Raw genomic sequence first — 25,357 nt, 5'->3', positions numbered from 1 at the left:
GTCAATCCATAAGTGAGACCATCTGAGAGCTCTTTAGAAATAGTTTCGTGGTATATAGCTTCTTAAAATCAGCTATAACTTCCTGGGCCATAGGCTGCAGTAGAGGAGTTATATTAGGTGGGAGGAGCTCAATTGGGAGCCATGAGAATTCTTGAGCCAGTTCTTCTTCCAAATGTTATGGGTGAGTAGGAGCATTGTCCATAATGAGGAGAGCCTTGAGTGGTAAACCTTTGTCCTTTTGACATTTTTTAACAGTAGTACAGAAAGCCTTCTGATCCACTCAAGAGAAAGTACTCTTGTTACTCAGACTTTTGCATTACATCTTCACATGATCTCTAGCCTATTCTTCATGACTTTATGTTTTTGGAACACTCTGGGGGTCCCAGAATGATAAACTAAGAGAGGCTTTATCTTGAGGTCACCACTCTCCTTGGCGCATAGCAATGAGATTAGCCTATCTTTCATGGGCTTGTAGCCTGGCATTTTTTTCTCTTTTGGGGTAATATATATTCTTTCTTCCAGGAAGTCCAGATTCATCACAGTTGAAAACTTGGTGAGAGCAAAAGCCATTTCTCTGTGTCATCATTTCGAAGTGGTGCATGTAATTTTCAGCAGCCCTTTTATCAGCACTGGCTGCTTCACCATGATTAGTTACACTGTGAACTTCAGTTGTTGCTTTAAAATTGTGAAACCTCCCCTTGTTGGCACAAAGTGTTTCACCATTATCATGCATTGATGGATTGTCCTTTACAAGATTTGCATTTATAGCCCTAGCTTTTTCACAAGTTATAGACTCAGATAGGCTATAACCTGCCATCTGCCTTTCATTTATCCTCACTAATAATAGCCTTTCTACCTTGTTACACACTGTTGCCCATGACTTACTGATTTGAGTAACACCTTTAGCAACACTAGCTTCCTTATACAAGTATTTTCTCTGAAAGATTGTTGAGATGGTAGATTTCAACATGCTGCGCATTAGCGAGATCATCGCACAAACACTACTTTTATGATTCTCTACAATTTCCCTCTTCTTTTTGGCTGTGATCACTTTCTTTCTCTTCCCTTCCTTAGCTTCTTTTCTAGCTTTTTGGGGGCCATTTTGATAGCAGTAAGCATAGTAATTATATAAAGCACTGACCAAAATTACACCTACAAATACACATCTGGGATCAGACTGGTGAATATGTATGCTTCCATTAGCTTTTTCGGCATCATGAGTCTTTGTTTACAACCAGCCAAGTGGCCAGAATTTGGGTCATATGTTAAAATTAAAATTTGGTCATAACTCAAATTTTTCGTATGTGAGGCCAGTCATAACTCAAGGGTCCATTGTATAGTTGAAGTTCCTATTTTGTTTGTGACAAAAGTAATACATATTCAATGCATGTAGGTAGCCAGTACCTATAGTGTGTACCAGTGAGTTTAGCTGATGAAGTTTAGCTGATAAAGAAACCAAAGATTCTATTAAGAAAGACTTTTAACAAGCAGTACCTTTCATAGATACTTTAATTTTATTAATGTAACTGTTTTTGAGTTTCGTTTATGGTACTTTGGTTTGTTTAAGAAGGGTTTGCACTTGTTAGATTAGGAATCAGTTTCCTTTGTTGCTGATGCCAAGTATCTGAAAAAACCATCACATTTCAGTCCACTTGTCCATTTGTGATCTCATTTTGTCCATCGTTCTTGGTGGTTACTGATGGAAATATAAATTCAATCCCTGCCCTTCCCTTTTTGCCAGAAGTGAAAATTGTAACCTCAGGTTCCCAAATCTGAATCTCAAAGCTTGTACTCTTATCATCTTCTGATGCCCAACTTCTCTGACTACCCTATATCTCTCAAGAGTCTATTTACCCTCATTCTGAATCCATGACAAGTCTTTATTTTATTCAGTACAGTGATTGTAGCTGGTTAGCCAGTTTGTACTCAAGATTCAGCACATTGTCTTCTCAGTCTTACTTTCTTGTTCTTCTTAGCTTCTGGTCTGTGTGCCCTCCCATACTCAGGTTTTCATCTGCATTGGATAGCTGATTTTCATTACTCTGAATTCCTCTTCACCCTGCTTTTAACTCTAGCCATTGTATGACTGTTTCTGAATGGCTTTGTATCATAAAAGCAGTGGTGAAATTTCATAACATGCTTCTCATTGTCAGCTGGGGAGTACCTCTGAAGTCATTGCGCAGGAGGCAGGAAGCTATTCTGAACTCACGAGAGCATAATCTGGGAATGTGGGGCTGTCCCTTTCAGTGAGTAAGGGTAGCAAAGTTATTCTGGCTCTAACCTCAAGTTGACTCAGCTTCGCGAGGTCAATGGAGAATCCAGCACTAGCTGCCCCCAAAAGTAAAGGCTGCCATTGCCTCATGTAGCCTATGTTGGCCTTTTCTCCTCTTTTCTTACTCTTCCCTTCTTATACTCTTTTTTTTTCTTTTATTGAGTTTATTGGTACATTTTAGGTGTACAGTACAATTACATTCATTATTGGGATCTTGTACCTTTACATGACAGGTCTTGATTCTCATTTTTTTCCCCTTGTCTGTGCCTTCTTATACTCTTGATGCCTACTTTTATAGTCACATGAAAATAAAGCTGAAATAGTCACTGGCACAATCCTCTTTAGTCTATCCTCTCTATTTGTTTCTATGCTTCTGATAATTACAAAAATCACAAAAGTATCTTTCTTAACTAGGTCTTCTATAAATCATACTACTTTATCCTAACCGGATTATTTTTCTGTGGACTAACCCAACAAACCTTTCTGTATTATTTTCCTATCTCATCTTTTATGTTGTTAGCCTTAAAACTGCCTTTTTCACTCTCAATGTACTTTCTTACCTGCTTTGTTGAGAAATTTAAGACTAAAAGATTGACTTCGACATTCTTTTTTCTTTTTTTAACTTCTACATAGTTTTTCCATTGATTTATCCTCTCTGCCAAACAAAACAAAATAAAAATAAAGAAATTTTAAAAAAATCTTTGTATAATTCTACTTTTTTCCCCAGTATTAGAAGTGCTTTTAATTTATTAACTGATGCTCTTGAGTATGTTCAATATGAACTACTAATTTCTTAAGGTCTTTCTTTATAGTGTTTCATATCTTTCCTCAATTTTCAGAGGCTCCTTTGATGATTGAAATTCATTTTTTTACAACATCTTCACTCCTGTTTACCATCAACTTTTCTTATTTTTTTTTTCATTCAGTGGAACACTCACTGAAATAATATCACTTATTTAGCTCCTAAGTCCTGAAAACTTGATATCGATCTCTGTTAGTCTTTGAATGTACTGTTTTAAAGGTCAGTGAAGGATAAGATCATTAACTCCTGTAGCCTTTCCCCATCATCATACTTGATCACATTCCGGTATCTTCCAGTAAATTCTTCGTTTCTGTTGCAGCATTGTGAATACTGTTCCTTGTTGAGTGTGTTCCTCTTCATGCTCTCAAGCATTCTCTCACCACTCCCAGGTCTCTCTGTAGGTCCTACACTGCAGTCCTACACTATGGCTCCTACACTGCAGTCTTACTGTACTACCATTTCTCAGATTTTCATTACTTCTCTGAGACAATGAGTTGGATCTCAACTTTAAATTGTCTGACATGGAACTTAACATTCCACTCAGCCCTTCTATACCTCACTTCTTTCTTTTAATTTCCTTTTGTTTTCTGAATAGTAATATCCTCCTTTAAGGCAGCATATTCCATTATGTTTTTGTCATTGTACTTACTGAGGAAAAGTAGATAAATTTACTTCGGAAAGATTTTGAAGTTTTAACTAGAGATGAAAGAAATAGACTTTCTGACATGTCATGTAGAGGTACAAATTCCCAACAATGAATGCAACTGTACTGTATCCCTAAAATGTACCAATAAACTAAATTAAAGCTGAAAAAAAAAAAAGAAATAGACTTTCTGTTTGTAAAATGCTATTAAATGGAAAAACTTTTTTCTTGAATTCATCAATCAAAATTGTTTCATATACTAAACTTGGTGAATATTCACTAATATCTTTTATGTTGAGTTTAGAGTATTTGAGGTTTTTCATTATTTGTTATTCGTTGGATATTTGTTGCTAAAGTGAACTCAGAAACTCAAAATAATCTTTAGGTATTGGGCTTCAGGCTAACTTCTTTTTGATAACTGAGACAGAAGAATCTGAAGTTAAATAGAGGATCAATAAGAACAATTAGCAAACAGTGTGGAAATGTCCTATGGGTATGCGGAGTGGAAAATTACATGATAGCTTGTAAGTATGTATTGGACTCTGGGCTAACCATGCACCATCATTAGGCAATTGCACACTGCACAACTGTTGTTTAAGTACCATTTTATCCAATTTAGTCCTAATGAACTGGGTAGATGAGATCTCTGCTGAATTAAAGTGCAATCAAAGGCTCATTTTTAGATTCTGGGCCATCTAGGTCAAGAAGTTCCATAGTGATATAAATGATGGATACATTTACTCACTATATAAAAGACATCAACTTTCTTATCTGGCTTCTGGTTAATTCTTTAATGAGTATGCATGGAATCTGACTTGTGCACTGGGGAATATCCTCATGTGTGGTGAGTGGTAGATGATGATAGAAAAGACTCAGCAGACCAGTTTTTGCCCTCAGGAGTTTCATTTCTATTTTTGCTAATTTTTCTCAATTACTCTGAGTATTAACTTTAAATCAAAGGGATCAAAAGGCAAAGTATCTCTCCCCACCCCTACAGGAGAGTTAATCAAAGGTCTGTAGTAAATGGGAAAACAATTGAGGAGGCAAGATGTTTTTTCATTCTGTGCTCTATCTTACGTACCTCAGAGGTGCATATGACCCTGTGGTTTTATTTGGAACTTTCAGGAAGGGGTCCAGATCGCCAGTCTTCAGGAAGCATAAAAGGGGTGTCAGAAGAAACCCATGTCTGCCTACCCTGCAGAGAAGGCTGTCCCTACTGTGCTGATGACCGCCCGTGCTCTGTCCAGGAGGATAGGTACTTACGACTGGCCATCATCTCCTTCCAAGCCCTGTGTATGCTGCTGGACTTCATCAGCATGCTGATGGTCTATCACTTTCGCAAAGCAAAGGTAAACTCAGGTACCCTGGTTATGATCTCCCTTTTACTATGAAGTATCCTCTTTCTTTGAGTAAATAGAAATTCTAAGACCTACTACCTCTTTCCTAAGCAGAAGTCTTTGTATAACATAACTGGATCAGAGCATGAAAATTATATTGTTTAGCTGCCCAGCAAAAATAGGGATTAAATAATATGGTGATTTAACATTATTTTAAGAATGTTCCCCCCTATTTTAACATGAGCCTGAGTGCCTGGATGGACTCTCCTTGATAACCATCTCTGTGGTCTCTAAAGGAACTTATTTGACCTGCAAGGAAAGTGTTGTTAATTTTTTATGTCTAGAAGCTTTGTTGTGTTTATGGTATTTCATTTTTCTAGTCATATTTAAGATGGTGCATGACTTAACTACCTTTGAGCACATTATACTCTGAGGAGTAACTTGTTATGACTTTATATTTGCTCTTGCTCTTGTGTCCCAGGATAATAGTGGTCCTTTGAAGACCTTAGCTTTTGAGAGGATCTGTCCTTGGTTCTCTTTTGAGAAATCAATAATATAAGCACATGTATATTTCTCAATTAGGAGTAGACAGAACGTTAAATTGTCCAGGGCAGAGTTTTCAAGTGATCTATCCAGGGTCACCCAATTAATGAAATGTGGTCGGTATTGTATTAGAACTTATGGTTCTTCTGTTTGCAGGAGGTTGTTTGTACTAAAGTTTCAGCCTTTTCTGAATTTGAACGATTGCTTTGGTTTAGATTATAGAGTTTCTGGAAAGTAGAAAGTGTTTCCATGAGATATTTTAAAAAGAAAGCAACCTTCTCTGAATGGTATTTATTACAAAGCCTCAACTTAACTTTTCAAAAAGGTTCTGTTAAGATTCTAGGAGAATGTATTCTTTATGTTAATGTTATGGGCTTCCGTAGTTATTTTAAATAGACAATTTCATTAATTGAAGCAAGCAGCACAAATTAAAACCCACTTTGAGCCAGAAAGTGCAAACAGGCAAATTGCTCTTCATTTAACTAACACTAGTCTTTCTTTTGCAACAAACTATATGTTAAATCCTATATATATAAATAGTAGGCAAATGGAGTTGAGAAATATGTAACACCCAGCTAAAATTAACTGGTGTTTTAGGGGCCCATCAGTGACTGAACAGGGAAATTTGAAACATCTATTTAATCAATTGTTCTGATATCTCCCTGATATATTGAATTCATTTATATAGCAGGTATTTATTTCTTTATGAATCTTAATTGATTTTAATCATTAGTGATTGCTGTGCTAAATTGATGAGTCAGTGATAGACAGTGGTTAGAATATCACATTGAATATTGAGAAACATATGATATATAGTTCTTTCTAGATCAAGGTCTTAATCTGTGTCAGTGTTACTTAATATTGACAATGTTATTAGCCTTTCATATTTACCTGAACTTTCATGTGAAATGGCAGATTACTGACCAAAATCATGAGACTACATAACTGCACATGTCATTTTAGCAAAGGTCCTATAGGTACATAGTAGTTGGAATAAATACATTTGTCCTTAGTTTGAAGATGGTCACTTTTTGAAGATTGTAACATAGTGAAAGGAGGATATGAGTTAACGAAGTCAATGAATATACGTCTTGTGTATATCGGAATAAAGGAAATGTTGGAGCTATTTCTCTTGTGATTCCAACTGCCAAAAGCAATGGGTTAATTATTAAAGCAATAATAAAGCATATCCAGTATAGTGACTATACATTTATAGCATTTGCTTTTTAAAGGTTTCATGCTTCTTTGCAATATTTCTTTGATAAAGTAGAAAGTTGATGACCCCTTTTGGAGTAATATTTTCCTAAGATATTTTCCATTACATTCTCTACCCACTGATAAATCAACAAAGCCCATTTAATTTATCAGTTCACATTTATCTCACAAAAAAAGATCCAACTGCAATATAGAAGTAGCATAGCAGTTGAGGCAGCATGTGGACTTGAATTCTGTCTCAATCTCTTGCATACCCTGAGGTTTTCAGACAACTCTTTATCCAGGCTTAGCCTGGGTTTTCACCTCCCCAAATGGAGGTGAGACACCTCCATATACAAAACTTGACTCAAAATGGAACATCAGCCTAAATGAGTGAGCCAAAGTCGTGGAACTTTTCTTGGATAAAAATATGTACAAATTGTTATGATTTTGGTTTAGGCAGTGGCTGTTTAGATTTGACATCAGAAGCATAAATGACAAGAAAATAAATAAAATTGAATTTCATGAAAACTGAAAATTTGGGTATTAAAAGACATCAAAAAAGTAAAAATGGCAGAAAAGCTTTGCAAACCATGTAAGACTGTATACAGAGCTCATAACTAACAATGAGAAAAGGAGAACCAATTTTTAAAATAGGCAAAGCATGTGAATAGACACTTCTTAAGAGAAGCTGTACAGATAAGCCATTACACACATGGAAAGATGCTCAACATTAGTTGTTAGGAAATTGTAAATCAAGTCCAAAACATCACGGAGTAGTTTAACCATTAAAAGATAAAGCAGAAAATAACAAGTGCTGAAGATGTCAAGAAATCAAACTTTCATTCATTGCTGTTGAAAAGTAAAATGATCCAGCCACTTTGGAAAATAGTTTGATGATACCTCAAAAAATTAAAAATATTGTTATGATATTACTTAGCAATTCAGTCCTACTACCATTGTAGGCGTATAATAAACATCTCCACAAAAAGTGCACAGTAATATTCTTAGCGGCATTATGTACAATAGTCAAAATGTGGACACAGCCTAAAATGTCCATCAACTGATAAAAATATATATAACCTGATATTTCTATACAATTGACTATTATTTGTTCATGAATAGGAATAAAGTTTCAGTACACTATAGATGAATCTTGAAAGTAGTAAGTGGAAGAAACAATTACAAGACTACCTATTCTATGATTCCATTTATATTCCACTTATATGCCCAGAATAGGCAAATCTATTTGGACATTAGAGAGAGATTAGTAGTTTCCAGGGGCTACCAAGAGAGACGACTGGGGAGGGACAGATCCTGAGTGCAGGAGTTCTTTTGAGGGTGACACAAATATTCTAAAATTAGATGGCCACAATGGCTTCACAAATCTATGATATATTTAAAAGAGAATATCAATGCATGGGAGGTCTGTGTCAATGAAGTGAATATAAATGTCTTCAGGAGGCTACAGACTGTCTGTCCCATGAGATAGCTTTGAAAAGTGCCTGAGGTAATTCGTGTAAATATCTTACAGTTAGTCTTTACCAGGCATTCAAATGCAACTGTTATATCATTTTGGACCTCTTTTCAAATTAGTAATTGACACGTGCCTCCCACCTTGGTGGCCAAATGTAATATTTAAAATATTTGAAAGTATGAGAGGTTTGAAATTATAGTTATAACTATTTGAAGCAGACATCCATGCTTGATAAGTGCTCATTCATGGTCACACATGAGACCACACCACTACTTCTCTGCTGAAAATCTTTTTAAAATTTATCATGCACTTATTTATATGTTACCTTTTGACCTTTCAAAAATAATTACATGTGCAAATAAATGGTAGTGTATTTACCCATCCTTCTATATCATTGATCTTTCTAGGAAGGTTCAATTTTCATCCTCCACCCCCAAAATAATAAGAGTTATGGAAACTCACTTGGTTATCAGTGATGAAGTCTTCAGGGTTATTCAGAATTAAGACACGTGATCCTTGTTGTAATATTATAACAGTCACAGTGTAAAGGTTGATAATAAATTAATAAATTTATAAGTACTTTCGTGGTTTCTACTTAAAAAGATGGAAAAATATGGAGCAAGCAAACTTAGAAACTTAGCAAGTCCTTGTCTCAAAATAAAAAAATCAAAAAAGGCTGGTGAGGTTGCTCAGTGTGAAGGACTTTAGGTCAATCCCAGTACTTGGGAGCGGGGAGAAAAAAACATGGAAAAATTTGAGAAGTAGAATGGAGTAAATGCTCATTTCGTAGATCAGTGAATCTTCTGCTGAATTTGTGAATTTTCCAGAATAGGCAGTTAGGTTGCGAACTGCACATGTTTATGTTTTATCTTGTTCCAGCACATGAAGAAAGACTTCTAGAAGATTAGATATGTAAATGAAGCTCAATGAAAATAAGGATAGAAAAATTATTTGAAGTAGAGGGAGAGGTGAAATTATGTAATAGCACCAGTGGATTCCATGAGGTCAGAGTACTGTTCTAATCCACTGCCAGAGCAAAGAGCCTTCTTAGGGTTTCCTGGCAGCAGTGCTAACAGGAGAAGCAAACAAAACAAGCAGCCAAACAAAGAATGAATTGCAGTGTCCATAAGATAAAAGCCAACCAGTCATTGAGAGGAAACTCACATATTCCTGGCACTGATGCTTGAAAGAAAATTCTCCTGTAAATTCTTGTATAGAGAATATAGTAAAATGTAGAGAATGATAAACATCCTTACATGAAATATAATTTTGTAGCTCTATTTCTGTTAATTTTTCCAAATTTGTACTAAAATTCAAATGCTTACACACAGCTCAAAACAACCACTCCTATAGAGGTGGCACAGTGCGGTCTAAGACTTTTCCAAAGGAAAAGCAGGCTCATAAAACCTTACAGTGCATCCTCATCCATCCAATTTACCGGATGGGGCAGCACTCCATCCCCCAAACCAAAATGACCATGAAAGGTACACATCTTGAACCGTTCAGAACATCAAGGTAGCCACGACAGTGTAATTACGGACATGGAAAAGGGCTCCAGAACTGCTTCAGAGTGGTAAAAACAGTGGGAGAAGTGTGTTCAAGGTGAGTGCAAGCATTCCGAGGGGAGCTAACAGCAGTGTGTCTTTTACTATATAACATCTTAAAAATGTATTTTGGTCCCACCTGTTGTCACTCTTTGCTGACTGAATGGTGAGAAATTGGAGGCTATATTCTCTGTCGTGGACAGGATGACAGGCGTCCTGTGTTTGCATTGATTGGGAAGCTGGGTGCTAGAACAGAAAGCCAAGCCCTGGCCTAACCAGTGAAGGCTGGTGTTGGCACGGAGCACAGGCCCGAGGAGAAGAGTCTTCCCTCGTCTTCAAGGAGACCCGGGGAGGCCTGGGAACACCTCGTCGGGGCAGGTGTGGAGCCAGAATCCCAGCCGCGCTTCCTGCCTCTTTCTCCAGGGTGTGAAGCGTGTTCTTCAACCCTTTTCCACAGCCTTCACGATGTGTCACGTCTTCAGGGCCTTTGCTGGGCACGCAGCATTTCATTCAGGGCCTGCTAGAAATGAATCACTTTGGAGTGCAGCCCCACTTACTTACACTGGACTATTTCTGAGAAATGACAGAAATAGCCGCATTCATAAATCAAAAGTAGGAAAAGTGAAATGTCCAACCCAGTAGCTGATCCTGTTCTTCGAAGCAGAAAGAAAATACACTGTAGTGGTAACTGAAAGTTCTCTGTTTTCAGTAAAAACGTTAGGTGATCTTATTAAGAAACATAGGAGAGAACAGAAAGCATGTCTTTCAGTTGTATTTCAGTCTAAATTCGAGTACATTTAATCGAGAAGGAATTATCCAGATCCAGAGTGTTGCTTGTGTAGCAATGACTACTGACAGTCATGGGTTGGGACTGTTCTAATCCTCTGCTATTTCAAGCCACCCAGAGGAAATCCCAGTGTGCTTTTGGATGAGGCTTGTAGGATGGCACCTACAGAAACATTTAGGGAAAAAATTACATTGTTTCTAAGCCTTCAGCTAAAGACTACATCTTTCAGTAAGCTGTAAATGATTTAGATCCTAGGGTATTCTACTAAAACTGTAGCAATTTTAATTTTAAAGCAATATTTTCATAGTCAGTTTTTAATAGTATTGAATTATTTATACGCTTTTTTAAACCAAATATTATGACAGGTAACATATTTTTCTTTTAGCTATTCCAAAAAGGAAGTATGGTTTCTTACAGCTTAAGAATGTCATGTGTTAGTACAATTGATTTTTGAATAAAAATTACATAAAAAGAAGATGTACTGGAAGGAATGGAAAATTACACCATATCTGAAGATAATCTTTTGCTTAACTTATTCTTAGTAAATTTTTGCATGTTTTGTTTGAGCTTAGTAATTTTCAAAAACCTAATTTTCTAAAGTGAATAGACTGGTTGGTATTTTTTCTTCCATTCCTTTAATAGCTTTTTCTTTTAAATTAGAAATTAATCGACAAATGAGTTAATAATGCTACTTTTTGGTAAGGAAAATAAGGTGTTTTAACATAATGTGTGAGCTAATTTTTCAGTGAAATCTTTTAGGTGAATTATGACTTTTTAATGTCTATTTTTGTAAAATAGGGAGAAAAGGGTACTTTTTCTTTATGATGACATCTAAATGTTACTATTTTAACCATCCTTAACTGTACAGTTCAGTGGCATTTTTCACGCTATTGCACAGCAATCACTACTGTCCATTTTCATCATTAAAAACACGTTCTCTCCACCAGCTCACAGTGTACACACCTCAGTGTGTTTGTCAGCAGAAAAATACTTTATTTTATAAAAAATACTTTTATGGTCCAAATGGATCATAGTCCTTCACCTCAAGTTCAGCAGTTCAAATAGAAGTATTTAGCTCATTTTTAAGTTACTTTCTTTAAAGATGCTTCTAGGTGTAGATTTTTTTTGATTGTAGCTAGTTGGGGTCCTATATGCCTCAGTTATCTAAATGTCAAATTCTTCCCCTCTGTTTGGGAAGTTTTCTGTCATTAATTCTGCGAACAGCTTTTTTAAGTCATTTGTATTTTCTCCTGCTACTTCATGTATTCCTATCAGTCTTATGTGATTCTTCTTTGCATCATCTAGGAGTTGTTGGATTGATTTCTCACTTACTGTTTTTAAGAGACCTCTCTTTTCATGGTCACTGACTGCAATCTTATCTTCTATATCTGAGTCTATCTTCACATTCTTTTATTCTGTTGCATACACTTTCTATGGAGTATTTATTCTGGATATCTGTTTGAATCTGTTTGATAGATTCCATTTCTTTCCTATGTTGGGCGTTTATTTTTTTCCATTTCTCATGCTCTTACTGTTTTTAAGAGACCTCTCTTTTCATGGTCACTGACTGTAATCTTATCTTCTATATCTGAGAGTCTATCTTCACATTCTTTTATTCTGTTGCATACACTTTCTATGGAGTATTTATTCTGGATATCTGTTTGAATCTGTTTGATAGATTCCATTTCTTTCCTATGTTGGGCGTTTATTTTTTTCCATTTCTTTCTTATGCTGGGCCTTTTCTGGATATCTGTTTGAATCTGTTTGATAGATTCCATTTCTTTCCTATGTTGGGCGTTTATTTTTTTCCATTTCTTTCTTATGCTGGGCCTTCATGGCTTCTATCATGGTCCTGAGCTCATCTATTTTTTTTGTCAGTTTCTGCTCTAGAGTCTTGAATCACGACTTCCATTTTGCTCACTATCTCTATGGTTATCTGTGGGATTATTTCTGTTTTGAATTTTTCTAGAGCCTGATTGATCTGTTTTGTTACTTCCTGTGCTTTGAGTTCAGGGTGTCCTGGTGGTTCTCTATATCTTGCTTAAGTGTTTTCTCATTTTTATTTTTGTTGTCAGACTGTCCTTGGTTTAATCTCCGGATTATCACCCAAATCTTCCTGATATAGTTGCGCCCTAGCTTCTGTGTCTCTAATGACCCACAGACATTCTCATCTTCATAACATCAGAGAAACAGCTCATCAAATCAAACCGCAATGCTTTATCCCAACTGATACAATCAGCAACACATTAAGATCAAGCACAACTTTGACACTGACCACCGGTGGTAGTCACTAGTCTATCACCCTTAAATCATTTGAATTAAATTGAAATCAAGAAGCAGTCCAGAACATGTCTGCAGTGAACAAAATTTCAATATGGTGTATAATGGCTCAGACAGAGCAAGGATGCAAGACCCCTGGTCTCAGTTAGCTGATGGCTGAACCCCATGATGCTGACTGACCTTGGGCTGCAAGGCCCAGATTGAGTTCCCCAACCTTCTGAATGGTTGAACTCCACAACGTTCTATTACAGGTTTCCCACACCCTTTCTTTAAAGATGTTCAAAGTTGGGAACTCAGAAAAATACCCTTAATGACCACCTCTGCCTCTGCAGAGTGGGTCCAAAGACTGGCACAGTCAGGAGGTCTGAGAGTGCAGGGGGGGGGCTTATGGGGGTTCAGGGGCGCCTGTGCAGCTACCTTCCTGTCACTGGAGCGATGGCGGCTGGGTTGGGAGCAGGTGTGGCTCTCCTTCTCACAGTGGATTGGGACCCAGGCTGCCTCCCGGCGCTTGAACGATGGCGGCTGGGTTGGGAGCAGGACTGATATATCCAGCAAAACTCTCTTTCAAAATGGATGGGGGAATAAGACACTTCCACAACAAAGAACACCTGAGAAACTACATGAATACTAAACCAGCCCTACAAGGAATTCTAAACAAGATCCTAGAAAAAGACAATGAAGACAACAACACCATGAGGCCCAACAGAGCAAATCAAATTGGCAAGGCAAGAAATTAAAAGGAGAAGGTGAAAAAGTAAAAAGAGTCAACAAAAGGCCAATAACTTGTCAATAATAAGACAGTACATATCATTTATAACCAGCAATGTCAATGGCCTCAACTCACCAATCAAGAGAAATAGACTGGCAAAATGAAATAAGAAGCAAAATTCAACAATATGTTGTATACAAGAAGCACACCTAGTGCAAAAAGAAACCCATAGACTGAAAGTGAAAAGATAGAGAACAATTCTCCATGTGACAGGAGCAATCTTGTCAGAAAAAAACAGGGATAGCAATCTTATTTGCAGACAAAGTAAATTTCAAACCAAAACTGATTCTAGTATTATTGATGTAGGACGGTACTGTATCATACCTCTATGAATGTAAAATATCTTGTACCTGCTTTATGATACATAGTAGGGACCATGCTTTATCAGAGCTACATTTAATTATATTACTCTAGAATGTTCTCTTTCCAGATGATGATTAAGATACTAATAAAAAAATGGTCCCAGGTACCACAATAGCAACAGAACTTTGCTGTTTTCTGGATATTATTCTTTTCTTTGTTTTTTTTGTTTTGTTTTGTTTTTAATGTGCTGAATGTCTATAATTTTGTTCAGATGTCTGCAGAGCCTGGAAAAGCTGTTGCTGCTATCGATGCATAACATACTATTATTAGTCTTTTTATATAAATATAAATATATATATACATATATATATAAATTGAATTTTGGGAAATTTTAACGGTGCTGCCAACTTTGGAAAAAGTTATCCCAATTTATTGTGTTGAGTTGGTATTGTACAGAAATGGACATCCATATTGGTCTAGAAATGTTAATTTATTTTTACTTTTATTTTTTATTTTTTTTCCATGTATACAGGGGTAATGAACTGTATTAAATATGTAAGGTCATATCTATGTGGGTTTGATTACAGAAACTAATAAAGTATTCTCTAAATAATGAAAAAAAGAATAAGATAAGACTATAAGAGCAAGAAGCAATTTAAATATGTTTGGGGACCATTTTCATCTCCAGAATTAAGGATTATTTTAATTTACATCATTGCCTTTTCTCTTTTACTTTCCTTTTTAGTTTTATTTTTAGGATTCCCTATTTTTAATGTTCATACAGAGATTTCTTTAGCTGAAATACCGAATAGTTTCTTTGGTGTGAAAAACTATAATACTACACAGGATCCTAATGAGATAATTAATAATGTGAAATAGGAAGTAAAGGGCTAAAGGAGTAGGGAAAGTGGGAAGGGTGGGGGAAAGGTAATAAGGGAGAGGAAAAAAATATGAGAAACTGAAAAAATGGAAATAAAGTGTTTGTAGATGGGGAGGGGAGGAGGGGGTGAAGGGAGGGCAGGGAAAAGGGGAAAAATGAGAATCAAGACCTATTATGTAAAGGTACAGAATCCCAATGATGAATATAACTGTATTGTATAGCTAGATTGCACCAATAAACTCAATTTTAAAAAAAGATGCTTCTATTATTGATTAGGAATGTCTCATTTGTCGAGTCAGCAGGCTTTTGAATTTTATTTATTTATTTATTTATTTATTTATTTATTTATTTATTTATTTATTTTTATTTATTTTTTTTGGTACTGGGGATTGAACTCAGGTCCTTGCGCTTGTAAGGCAGGTCACCACACCAAACCTCTGAGCTAAATCCCCGGCCAGGCATTTGAATTTCAAAGGTGAGCTTTAGCAGTAAATGTAGCATTTAAAGAATCAAAAGGCAAATTGAAAAATTGTTTGAAACATATATATAGTAAAAGATCAGTGTCCTTAATCTAAAAGCAACTCCCTCAAACCTGTTAGTAGTCAATACAAAAAACACCCAAAAGAAAAATGTGTGAAGAATATTAATTACAAAATTATAAAAGAAATACAGAATTATATTTGTAAGAAAAATTCAAATTTAAACAATGACATATACTTTTATAAACATAATTCTCTGTATTGTTGAAAGTGTTAGGAATTAGGTACTCCTGTCTATTAATGATTGTACAAATTGCTAGAGCTTGTGGGTGAAATTTGTTATAGATGTAATCAATTTTAAAATGTATGGTAGTCAAACCACTAAAAGTTCATATATACATACATACCTGGATGCACCATCTATAGTACAGACTGGGAATAATTATATGTTCACAATTGGGTTAGATCGTCATGTATTTAAGAACGTGGCCCGTAACAGTCATCTCGTCACACGAAGGGTGAGATGGCTTTACTGTGCTGTGTACTCACCATCTTCCCCACGTCGTTGCTACCACGTCCTGCGTTCTCACTTCCTAGGCACCATGCTCTCGCACTTTCTGTGTGCACCTTTCCCTTTCCCATGTATCTCTCCCTCTCTCCCTCTGCCTGCCTCCCTTCGTTCCTTCCTTCCATTCATCGTCCATCTGCCAAGCTCTCACGGGCTGCTTGGAATTAATTATTCATATTGGGACTGAAATGAAAAGCAGGACAGACAAGATCTGCATCTCCAAGGAGCTCCTGTTCTAGAGTGGGGCTGGTGACGAGAGGCGCAGAAGGAATCAGGAAGAATGGGTCTGGCTGTGATCGAGTGAAACTGTCAGATCTGGAAGTGAATGACTTTGGGCTGTGGACTCTTCACAGCCACTGTTTATTTAGATTTTACCTTCCCTTTTCACTCGAGTAGACTCATGTGTGTGATATGAGGAACGAGTTTGGTTTGCACTTAGACCTGTTGGTGTACCTGCCCTACTCGGTGGTCTCATTTCTAGGCATGCACAAGCTCTTTCTTTTTCTTTTACTTTTATTAGTACATGTTTGCAGCACGTAATGATTACATTGACTGTAGGGGACTGGTACAAATATATAACAGTCCAAGTCCTTCTTTCCTCCTCCCTCCACCCTCTTTTATTTTTCCAGCATCAGATTCATTTATTTGTCTTACTCATATATACATTTATAGAAGTGCATAATTAAATATTCTTTAGAATATGTGCTGTCTATTATATACTTATTTTATATAATACAGTTTTTATACATGGAAAACCAGGCTAATATGACAAAGAACATATAAAACGTGTGAGGCAGTTGTATGATGTCAGGGTGCACATCTGGATACGTTGTCTGCCTTGGATTCACTGCCCTGCAATAAGGAAGGACAGACCTGAGCCACTGCAGGAAGTGGCTGCACCTTGAGACCACAGTGTTAAATGAAGTAACTCAGACATGTAGGCTTAAATGTAACGTGGTTTCTCCCATATGAAAAACTCAATATATGTATAAATATAAAGTACGAAATATAAGACAGGGAATAGGAAAAAGACAGAGAAGAAGGGATTGTAACACATGAATTCCTTTTGCTTGATTCTGTCCCGCTCATCAAAATGTAAATGTGCTTCTCCGGTGCAGTGCCGCACACCCGTAATCCCAGGTATTCAGGAGGCTGAGACAGGAAGATTCCAAGTTCCAGTCCAGCCTCTGCAATTTAGCAAGAGCCCTGTCTCAAAATTTCTCACGATATAGTTCCATTGGACATCGTGTGCCTAGAAAGCTATAGACCCAGAATTCAGTTGCTACTACTGAAAAATGAATACAGACACAAAAGCAAAAACCCTTACAGGTCTCATTCTTCATGCCTCCTGGATGCCTGCTAATAACTGAATAAATGAAGTTTCTCATGGCAGCGCTGTAACGGCCTAATGTGTGTCCTGGCTGCACTCAGTGATGTTCCTGAACACTACTGAGTTCGGTGACACCCTTGAAGGTCCTAAGAAGCAAAAGTGAAGCTGCAGGGCATGTTTACAAATGTGAATGAATACGAATGTTAGGGTAGATATGAGGAGAACAGAGAAAAGTAGTTGACCTGAAGGAGTCTTTTGTGTGCGCTGAAGAAATACATGTAAGTGACTTCCTACTCCATCTGCTGGCAACAGTACTAATCATGGATTCTGAGGACCAGCTGAAGTGATATAACATCCTTGTATGCCTTAAGAGCTATGAAATGCATAATGATTATCAAAGGTTCTCTCGAGGCATTTGCATTTACTAATGTTTATTTATAAAGCCAGTTACTTATTACGTGTGCCAAAAATAACTTTGTGAAAATGAATACACTGGTATACTGAATTGCTTGCTATTTGAAAAAATATCATGAGAGATAAGTTATTGGTGCTTTTTCTAAACGCCTAGGATCTTCATTTGTATAGTTTGTCAAATATTACATAAGCAAAGTACTTTGCACAAGTATAAATTAATACCTTCATTAACCATTTATTCATGAATATTTAGGTAGGTTTACAAAGGTAATTCTGATACTAGTTTGCCCATGAGAAGCTCATAATGTAATAGGGAAAACCTAAAATAATTTGTAATACACCATGTGGAGCCCTTTCTGAAGTAGCAGAGCAAAGTGATTCGGGCCATGTACTGCTGTCCTCCATTTAGACCTCTTTTCTCGCCTCCCACATAATAGGTCTTAAACCTGGGCTAAGTTACCAACCTGGTGGAGTGGGGTATGTGTGTGTGTGTATAGCGGGGATGCTGAGGATTGACCCCAGGGCCTTTTGCACTGAGCTACATTCCCAGCCCTGATGGATTGACTGATTGAAACTGGGTCTCAGATTTTTGAGACTGAGTGCCTGCCTCAGCCTCCCAGAATGCTGGGATTACAGCTGTGTGCCACCATGCTCAGCCCAACATCTCTGTATCTCAGTTTGCAAAGTGCAGATAACGATACATCTCACCTGCTAGGGTTATAGTGAATACAGAAATACATGAATGTCTGTAGACTTAGAAGTAACAGCCTATCGAAAAGTGCTTGATACATGCCACTCTTCAGTGTAGCTATATCCAGAATATGATTGTAAGATTACTATAAGAACGGTTAAGTCTGCCTTGGGTGATCTGGGAAGACTTCAAGGAAGTGACAGGAGTTTTGGAGAATGAATTTCACTGGTCAGATTGACGGGATGCAAGAGGGACAGGACAGGCTGATGCGTACTTCAGAGGGCACCCACACGTTCAGGGAGATTAGGGTATGTCAGTATGGAGACAGAGAAACCTGGCACAGCAGCTCAGACTTTATCCTGTAAGCAGCTGAGATGAAATGTGCTGGTTAGAAATATTTGATATATATGGGTCTGTTGTTAAAACAGGTTTGTAAATAATTTACTTCCTATGGGCGAGGATTTAGCTCAATGGCGCAGCGCCTGCCTTGCAAGCACAAGGTCCAGAGTTCAGTCCTTGAACTGAACATAATAATAATGGTAATAATGATAATTTACTTCCTGTTTTGGGGGGAATGGCCTAAGTTTCCAGGCATTGTTTTGAATAGTGAACAAAATAGGCATATTTTGTGATCCAGCTCATAATCTTATAGAGTAAGGTGTGTGTGTGTGTGTGTGTGTGTGTGTGTGTGTGTGCAAATGGTGCTAAGTTGCCAAATGCTGTGACTAAAGTAACAGAGTAAACTAAAGTAACAGAGAGGATAGTAGGATTGTAGAGAATGACATGGCTGGGGTGGGTAGGAGACCTAGAGAGGACTGTTTCCAAATGAAGTCAGAAGATTTAATCTGAGACCTCAGGGATAACTAGGAAGAGGAGAGAGGAAAATGCGTGGGAAATAAGGATTCCAGGAAGAGAAAGCCACCTCTGTGATGCAGGTGCCAAAGCGTGAAGAGGTTTGGAGTGTTCCGGGAATGAAGTGCGCCAGCCTGGACCAGGAATAGTGCCTAAGTGGGAGTGCTCGGTTCGGAGAGGCCCTTATGAGCCAGGCGTTCGGCAGCCCAAGGCCATCCATGCAGTTTTATTCTGAGGTGCAATTAGAAGCCTCTGAAGGATTTGAAGTGGGAGATGACAGTATTCCACTTATTGGGATCCTAGTTATTGATGGGGCTTTTCATTAATTATTCATCCAGTTTCTCTAGCTGTTCGATGAAGAATAATTAGTAAGGAACAAGCATAAAAGTACAGGGAAATAATAAGTCCTTCAAGTTGCTTGGGGGAGAGGTAGTGGTGGTGGCAGGGTGGGTAGAGAAGAGAGGCTAAATCTGAGACATCTCTGCAAATAGGACTGACAGGATTTGCTGATTAATTTGATGCAGGAGGTGAGGGGAAAATCAAGTTTGATCCAATCAGCTTTGAAGGTTGGGCAACTGGACGAACACTGTTACTGTCTACTAAAATAGGAAGAGGGGAGCTCTGGGAAGAGAAAAATTTGAAACATGAAGGAAGAGGTGACCATAAATTTCTCTCTAGATGTGTTAGATTTAACTGGGATTGACAGACTTTGCCCATAAAAGTGAAGGATTCACAGTAAAATTGGAATTTCAGATAAACAGTGAATAATGGCTTGGTAGCACTGGGTGCCAGTTATTGCATGGGACCTACTCGCACATTCTTTGTTGCTTATCTGAAATTCAGGCTGACCTGAGTGCTCTGTATTTGTCTGAGACCCATCGTGGTTAACTCGCCTACAGACATCGAAGTGGAAGGTCGTCTCTGTCACTGCCCCATCACTGGGACAAAATGCCTGATATGTTTAATCTAAAGAGGGGAGATCAGTTTGCTGTCCTGGTTTAGTCCAGTCGTCTGGCTCTGAGGCAGAAACAGAGTAACAGAGGGCATGCAGGAAGAGCCTGGGGGAGGGAAGCTGTTTAAAAATGTGACAGCCATAATGGAGGGAGAGAGGGAGAGAGGGAGAGAGAGCGCAAGAGTGCACAGGTGCGCAGGAGCTGGGGAGGAGACTAGTGCCTCCCGGGTCACACCCCTGCTGACTCCTGTCTGAGCAGCCCTACATCCTAACAACACATTCAGCCTTTGAACTCATCAATGCACGAATCCACTGATGGTTATAGCACTGCCCCAGCCCACATTCCGTTCATCTTCCAAACACGTGAGACTTTTGGGGCACATTTTAGATCTGGGCCATAGTATTCTGCCCCAACCTCCAGAAGGCCCACATCCATCTCATTACACAAAGTGTACCTAACGTGTCTCTAGGAGTCTCCAGAGTCTTCAGAGTTCCAGCATAAGCTGTAAAGTCTAAGTCAAAAGTCTCTGAGACGCAAGACACACTCTTAGCTGTGAGCCCCTTTAAAAACAAAACAAAAGTTAAACACGTCCAACATACAATGGCACAGGGTAAACTTCTCCATTGCACATGGGAGGAACCAGAGGATGGTTGCTTGCTTGGGCGGCTTTCGCTTATTCTCTGTGGCTGTTGTTGGCAGATGACCCTGGAAACTCTACCGCTTTTGGCTCTGCGTCGTGCTCCTGTTTCTCACTATAGATCTCATAAAAGTAGCCAGCAGTACCTGTGACACAGCCTGAGTGTTTAGCTGCCTTGAAATCTCCTCTGCCAGACTAATTAGCCCACTGCCTTTAATCTCAGTCTCCCGCTAAGTCTCAGGATATGGGCACAATGTAAATAAATTGTTTGCCAGAGCACAACACAGCTGGCCTCTAGTACAACTGCCAATTGAGTCCTTTTTCCAGCTGACCCTGGCTTGTGCTTTCTGTATGCCTGTCAGCATCTGTTCATCTGAACTTTGACCAAAATGGCCCTGCTTGTGCCATCCTAGGGCTTCCCGAACCTACATCTCCAAACTTTTTCCAAGTCCCCAACAAACCAATTCCAAAGGCAACTGCACTACATGGTCAGGTGCTATCACGGCCACGGCCCCACATGTAGATGCCAGTTTTTGTAATAATCACTTTCCCGTTACTGGACAGAATCCCTGACGTGTGCAGTTTAAGGGAGGACAGGTGTATTTTGGCTCATGGCTTCAGTCCGTGGTTGTCTGACTCCAAGGCAGAAACAGAATGGCAGAGAAGGATGGCAGAGAAAGCCATTCGGACGATTGCAGAGGGAAAGCAGAAGCTGGGCCAGGACTGAGCTCAGTGGCGCCGCACCTGCCTCGCAAGTGCAAGGTCCAGAGGTCGATCCCCAGATTGCCAGAGCAAGCAGGATCTGGGACAAGAATTCACCCTTCCAGGTCCCATGCCCTGTGACCACCTTCACCAGGCGCCCCTCCTGACAGCACGTTCAGCCCCCGAATTCACCCGTGGGTGAATGCACTGCTGAGTGTAGTGCTAATCCTAACCAATGATGCATCGCCTGCCAAACACATAAGGCTTTTGGGAGACGTTTTACATACAAACCATAGCAAATGTCCAGTGGGTAGTTAGATGCATGAGTCGGACGCTAAGAGGAGGAGGTGGGTACAGAGGTATAAATTAGGAGTCATGAGTACTGGAACATGGGAATTGAAGTTATATGAATGAAGGAGTCCATCCACACGGAGAATACAGAAACAGGAAAAATGAAGTATTTCCCAAGGTTGGGTTCCTCCATATTGTAGAGTAAAATGAAATGCAAAAAACCCTTTGAACATTTGAAGAGTAATCAGAGAGAGGTAGAAGGAACCAGACTGTTGTCGTATTATGGGATTGCAGGGAGGAGAGCATTAGAAGGAGAAGGCAGACGGCTGGGGTGGGGTGGGGGCGTATGACTGAGCGACACAATAAAGTGAGGTGCGGTTGCCGTAATGCGGCAGCATGGAGGCTGTTCGCAGCTTCTGTGGTGCATGTTTACAGAGTGGTCGGAGAAGTGGAGAAAGCGCATGTGCCCAGATCTGAGGAAATTTGGGAAGGGACAGAAATAGTGTGATTCGACAGTGGTAATTGAAAAGAAGACACACTTTGAGCTCCAAAGGGCCATTTAGGCTCAGGAAGTGCATGAAGCCAGCTTTGGATACATAGAAGAAATGAAAGAGGCAGAGGGGATAGAGGATGAAAAGTATGGGCCAAAAAAAAAAGAGCTTTACAGAGACATGGAAGGAGAGGGATTGCAAACAGCGTTGACATCGGTAGACGATGCAAAGCAATCAAGAAGAATGAGACCTAAAGTAGTTTTTATTATATTTAAGCTGTTGTGATTATGGTTTTACTGGGACTACTGTTTGGAAGCTTCATCTTCAAAAATTTCTTGGATATTTTTAGTCTTTTCCATATAACACTAGGGGAAAGCTTGTTAAACTCGATGTAAAATCCTATTGGGATTTTGATTGTGATTGCCTTTAATAGTGCAAGAACAATTGTTTATTCATACAGGAAAATTATACCACACTCTTACATCATTTGTAGCAAATTCCAGATGGAAATGCATCTATTGCTTTTGCTGATTATGGAGTTATTGAAAACCTTTTGCTGAGCTATTTTTAAGCAGTGGTAGAAACAGAATCCTGATTGCAGTGGGCACTGAGGTGGATCAGAGATTTAAAAAAACCAAAAAGGCAAAGCATATAAATACACAGTTTTCTTGTTTATCTTATTGGTGCATGTTTGTAATTCATGCAATTTACAGTCTCTTAGGGAATGGCTCATTTGTACGTATTAAAGCTTGTTTGTTTGTTTGTTTGTTTGGCACCGGGGATCGAACTCGGGTCCTTGCACTTGCAAGGCAGGCCACCGAACCAATGAGCTGAATCCCTGGCCCTTGTTCGTTTGTTTTTAATCCCCTTCCCTTTCCCTTCCCCTCCCACCACCTCCTCTGATTCCTTAGTCACCTTTTTCATCCCTCTTAATACTCTGTCTTTGCACATGTTATGGCTTATAGCATTTACATTAATTAGGGTTATTAGGTTCCTCTCATTTACTCCTCTCATCTCCTCTTCGCTTCTCCTTTTCCCCTCTCCTTGTTCCCTTGGATCATTTTCCTGTCATGTGAAATCTGTCCTCTTGTCCTTTTCTATTCAGCTTTTAAAATTGTCTTTGTTTGTACTTTTCCTTACTCAAATGAGGGATACCATATGGTATTCAAACTTGTATGTCTAATTTATTTCACTCAACGTCATGTTTTCTAGGTGTATCCATTTTCCTACAGATGCCTCAGATTTGTCATTCTTCATAGCTGAGTAGTGGTCCATTATATAGATGCCACGTTTTGTTTGTCCAGTCATCTGTTGTTGGGCACGCAGGCTGCTGCCAGGACTTAGCTATTATGAATTATGCAGCTGTCAACTTTGGTATGCCAGTATTGCTACAGTAAAATGACTAGTAGTACTAGTCCTCTTATACCTGTTTTCTTCAGGACTTTTTTTGTATGAAAGAGTATTGAAGTTTGTCAAAAACCTTTTCTGCATCTATTAATATGATCATAGGGTTTTTATTCTGCTTCTGTATGTGTGATGTGTTATATTTATTGACTTACATATGTTGAACCATCCTTGCATCTCTGGGATGAAACCTACTTGATCACGGTGCATCAGCTTTTTGATAATATGCTGAATTCTATTTGCTATTTTCTTGAGGATTTTTGCATCTATGTTCATTAAAGAGATTGGTCTCTAGTTCCTTTTTTAAGTTGGGTCTTTATCTGGCTTCTCGATCAGAATGATAGTGGCTTCCACAAATGAATTTGGGAGCTCTCCCTCCCTTTCAGTTCCTGTTAACAGCTTGAGGAGTACTGATGATAGAATATCTCTAATGGTTTTGAATTCTTTCTGCTGTGAATCCATCAGGTCCTGGGGTTTTGTAGTTGGCAGACTTTTTATTATTGAGTCAATTTCATTGCTTGTAGTTGGACTGTAAGCATATTTATGTTTCCTTGGGTTAGCTTTGGTAGTTTGCATGAGTCTAGGAATCTGTCCATGTCTTCAAAATTTGCTAATTTTTTGGAATATAATTTTTTCAAAGTTGTTAACTGTCTTCAGGATTTTGACAGTGTCTGTTGCGATTTCACCTCTGTCATTTCTAATTATATTTCTCTCTCTCTCCCCTGTCTGTAATTCTTGACATTTTATATATTTGTTCAAAGAACCAGCTCTTTGCTAGGTGATTTGCTTTATAGGTTTTTTTCTTAGTCTCAGTTTCATTAATTTCTACTCTCATCTTTTTAATTTCTCTCCTTAGTTTCAGTTTGGGGCTGGCTTGTTGTTGTTTCTGAAGTATCTTAAGAACTCTCATTAGGTTATCTACCCGGTCTTGCTGTGTTTTCTTAGTGTGAGCATTAATTGCTAGGAATATTTCTCTTACAGTTGCTTTCAAAGCCTCCCAGAGGACTCATTGTCATTTTCCAGGAATTTTAAAATTTCTTCTTTGATTTCTGCTGTGACACATTGGCTGTTTAGAAGTACGTTGTTAATTTTCCAGGAGCTTTTGCCCTTTTGGAAATTTCTTCTGTTATAGATTTCTATTTTCATTGCACAGTTGTCAGATAGTATGCATGGGGTAATTTCAGTACTTTTATATTTACTTATGCAGGCTTTGTGAACTAGTATGTGATCTGTTTTGTAAAAGGTACCACATGCTGCTGAAAAGAGTGTATACTCTTGTAGTGGGGCAGAATACTCTGTATATATCTATTAAATCCATATGTTCAAGGGTGTGGTTCAACTTTGAAATTTTTTCATTAGCTTTTTTTAGTTGATCTGTCTCTCTGAGAAAATAGGGTGTAAAATTCCCTACTATGATTGTGTTAATATTTATTTGATCTTTTAACTTTAGCAGTATTTGTTTTATGAAGGTAGGTGCTCTGGTATTCAGTACATGTATCTTTATCAGTGTTACCTCTTCTTGTTAGATTGTTCCTTTGACTAGTGTTCAGTGACCTTGTCTCTTCTAATCCATTTTAACTTGAAGTTTACAATGTCTGACATAAGAATTGCCCCCACCCCCACTTGTTTTGGGGGGCCTGGTGCATGAAATGTTGTTTATCATCCTTTAATTTTAAGTCTGTGAGTATCTTTTTTAATTACATGGGTTTCTTGA

The 25,357-nt window shown here is 38.3% G+C and overlaps 1 protein-coding gene across 1 annotated transcript in view; it reads left to right on the top strand.

Annotated features, from left to right (window-relative positions):
• The window catches only part of Gpr158 (G protein-coupled receptor 158), a gene marked incomplete at its 5' end in the record, with an annotated part of 394,159 nt that overhangs the window by 210,667 nt on the left and 158,135 nt on the right, over positions 1–25,357 (top strand). Inside the window, one exon of the mRNA XM_033759660.1 lies at positions 4,843–5,066. Coding sequence (XP_033615551.1) covers positions 4,843–5,066 — 224 coding nt within the window. The remainder of the gene's footprint in view (positions 1–4,842; positions 5,067–25,357) is intronic.

The sequence above is a fragment of the Fukomys damarensis genome, unplaced genomic scaffold (assembly GCF_012274545.1).
Source record: "Fukomys damarensis isolate Sample0158 unplaced genomic scaffold, DMR_v1.0_HiC HiC_scaffold_37, whole genome shotgun sequence".
Lineage (NCBI taxonomy): Eukaryota > Metazoa > Chordata > Mammalia > Rodentia > Bathyergidae > Fukomys > Fukomys damarensis.
The sequence above is the reverse complement of the archived record's forward strand: the minus strand, read 5'-3'. Positions and strand labels throughout refer to the sequence as shown.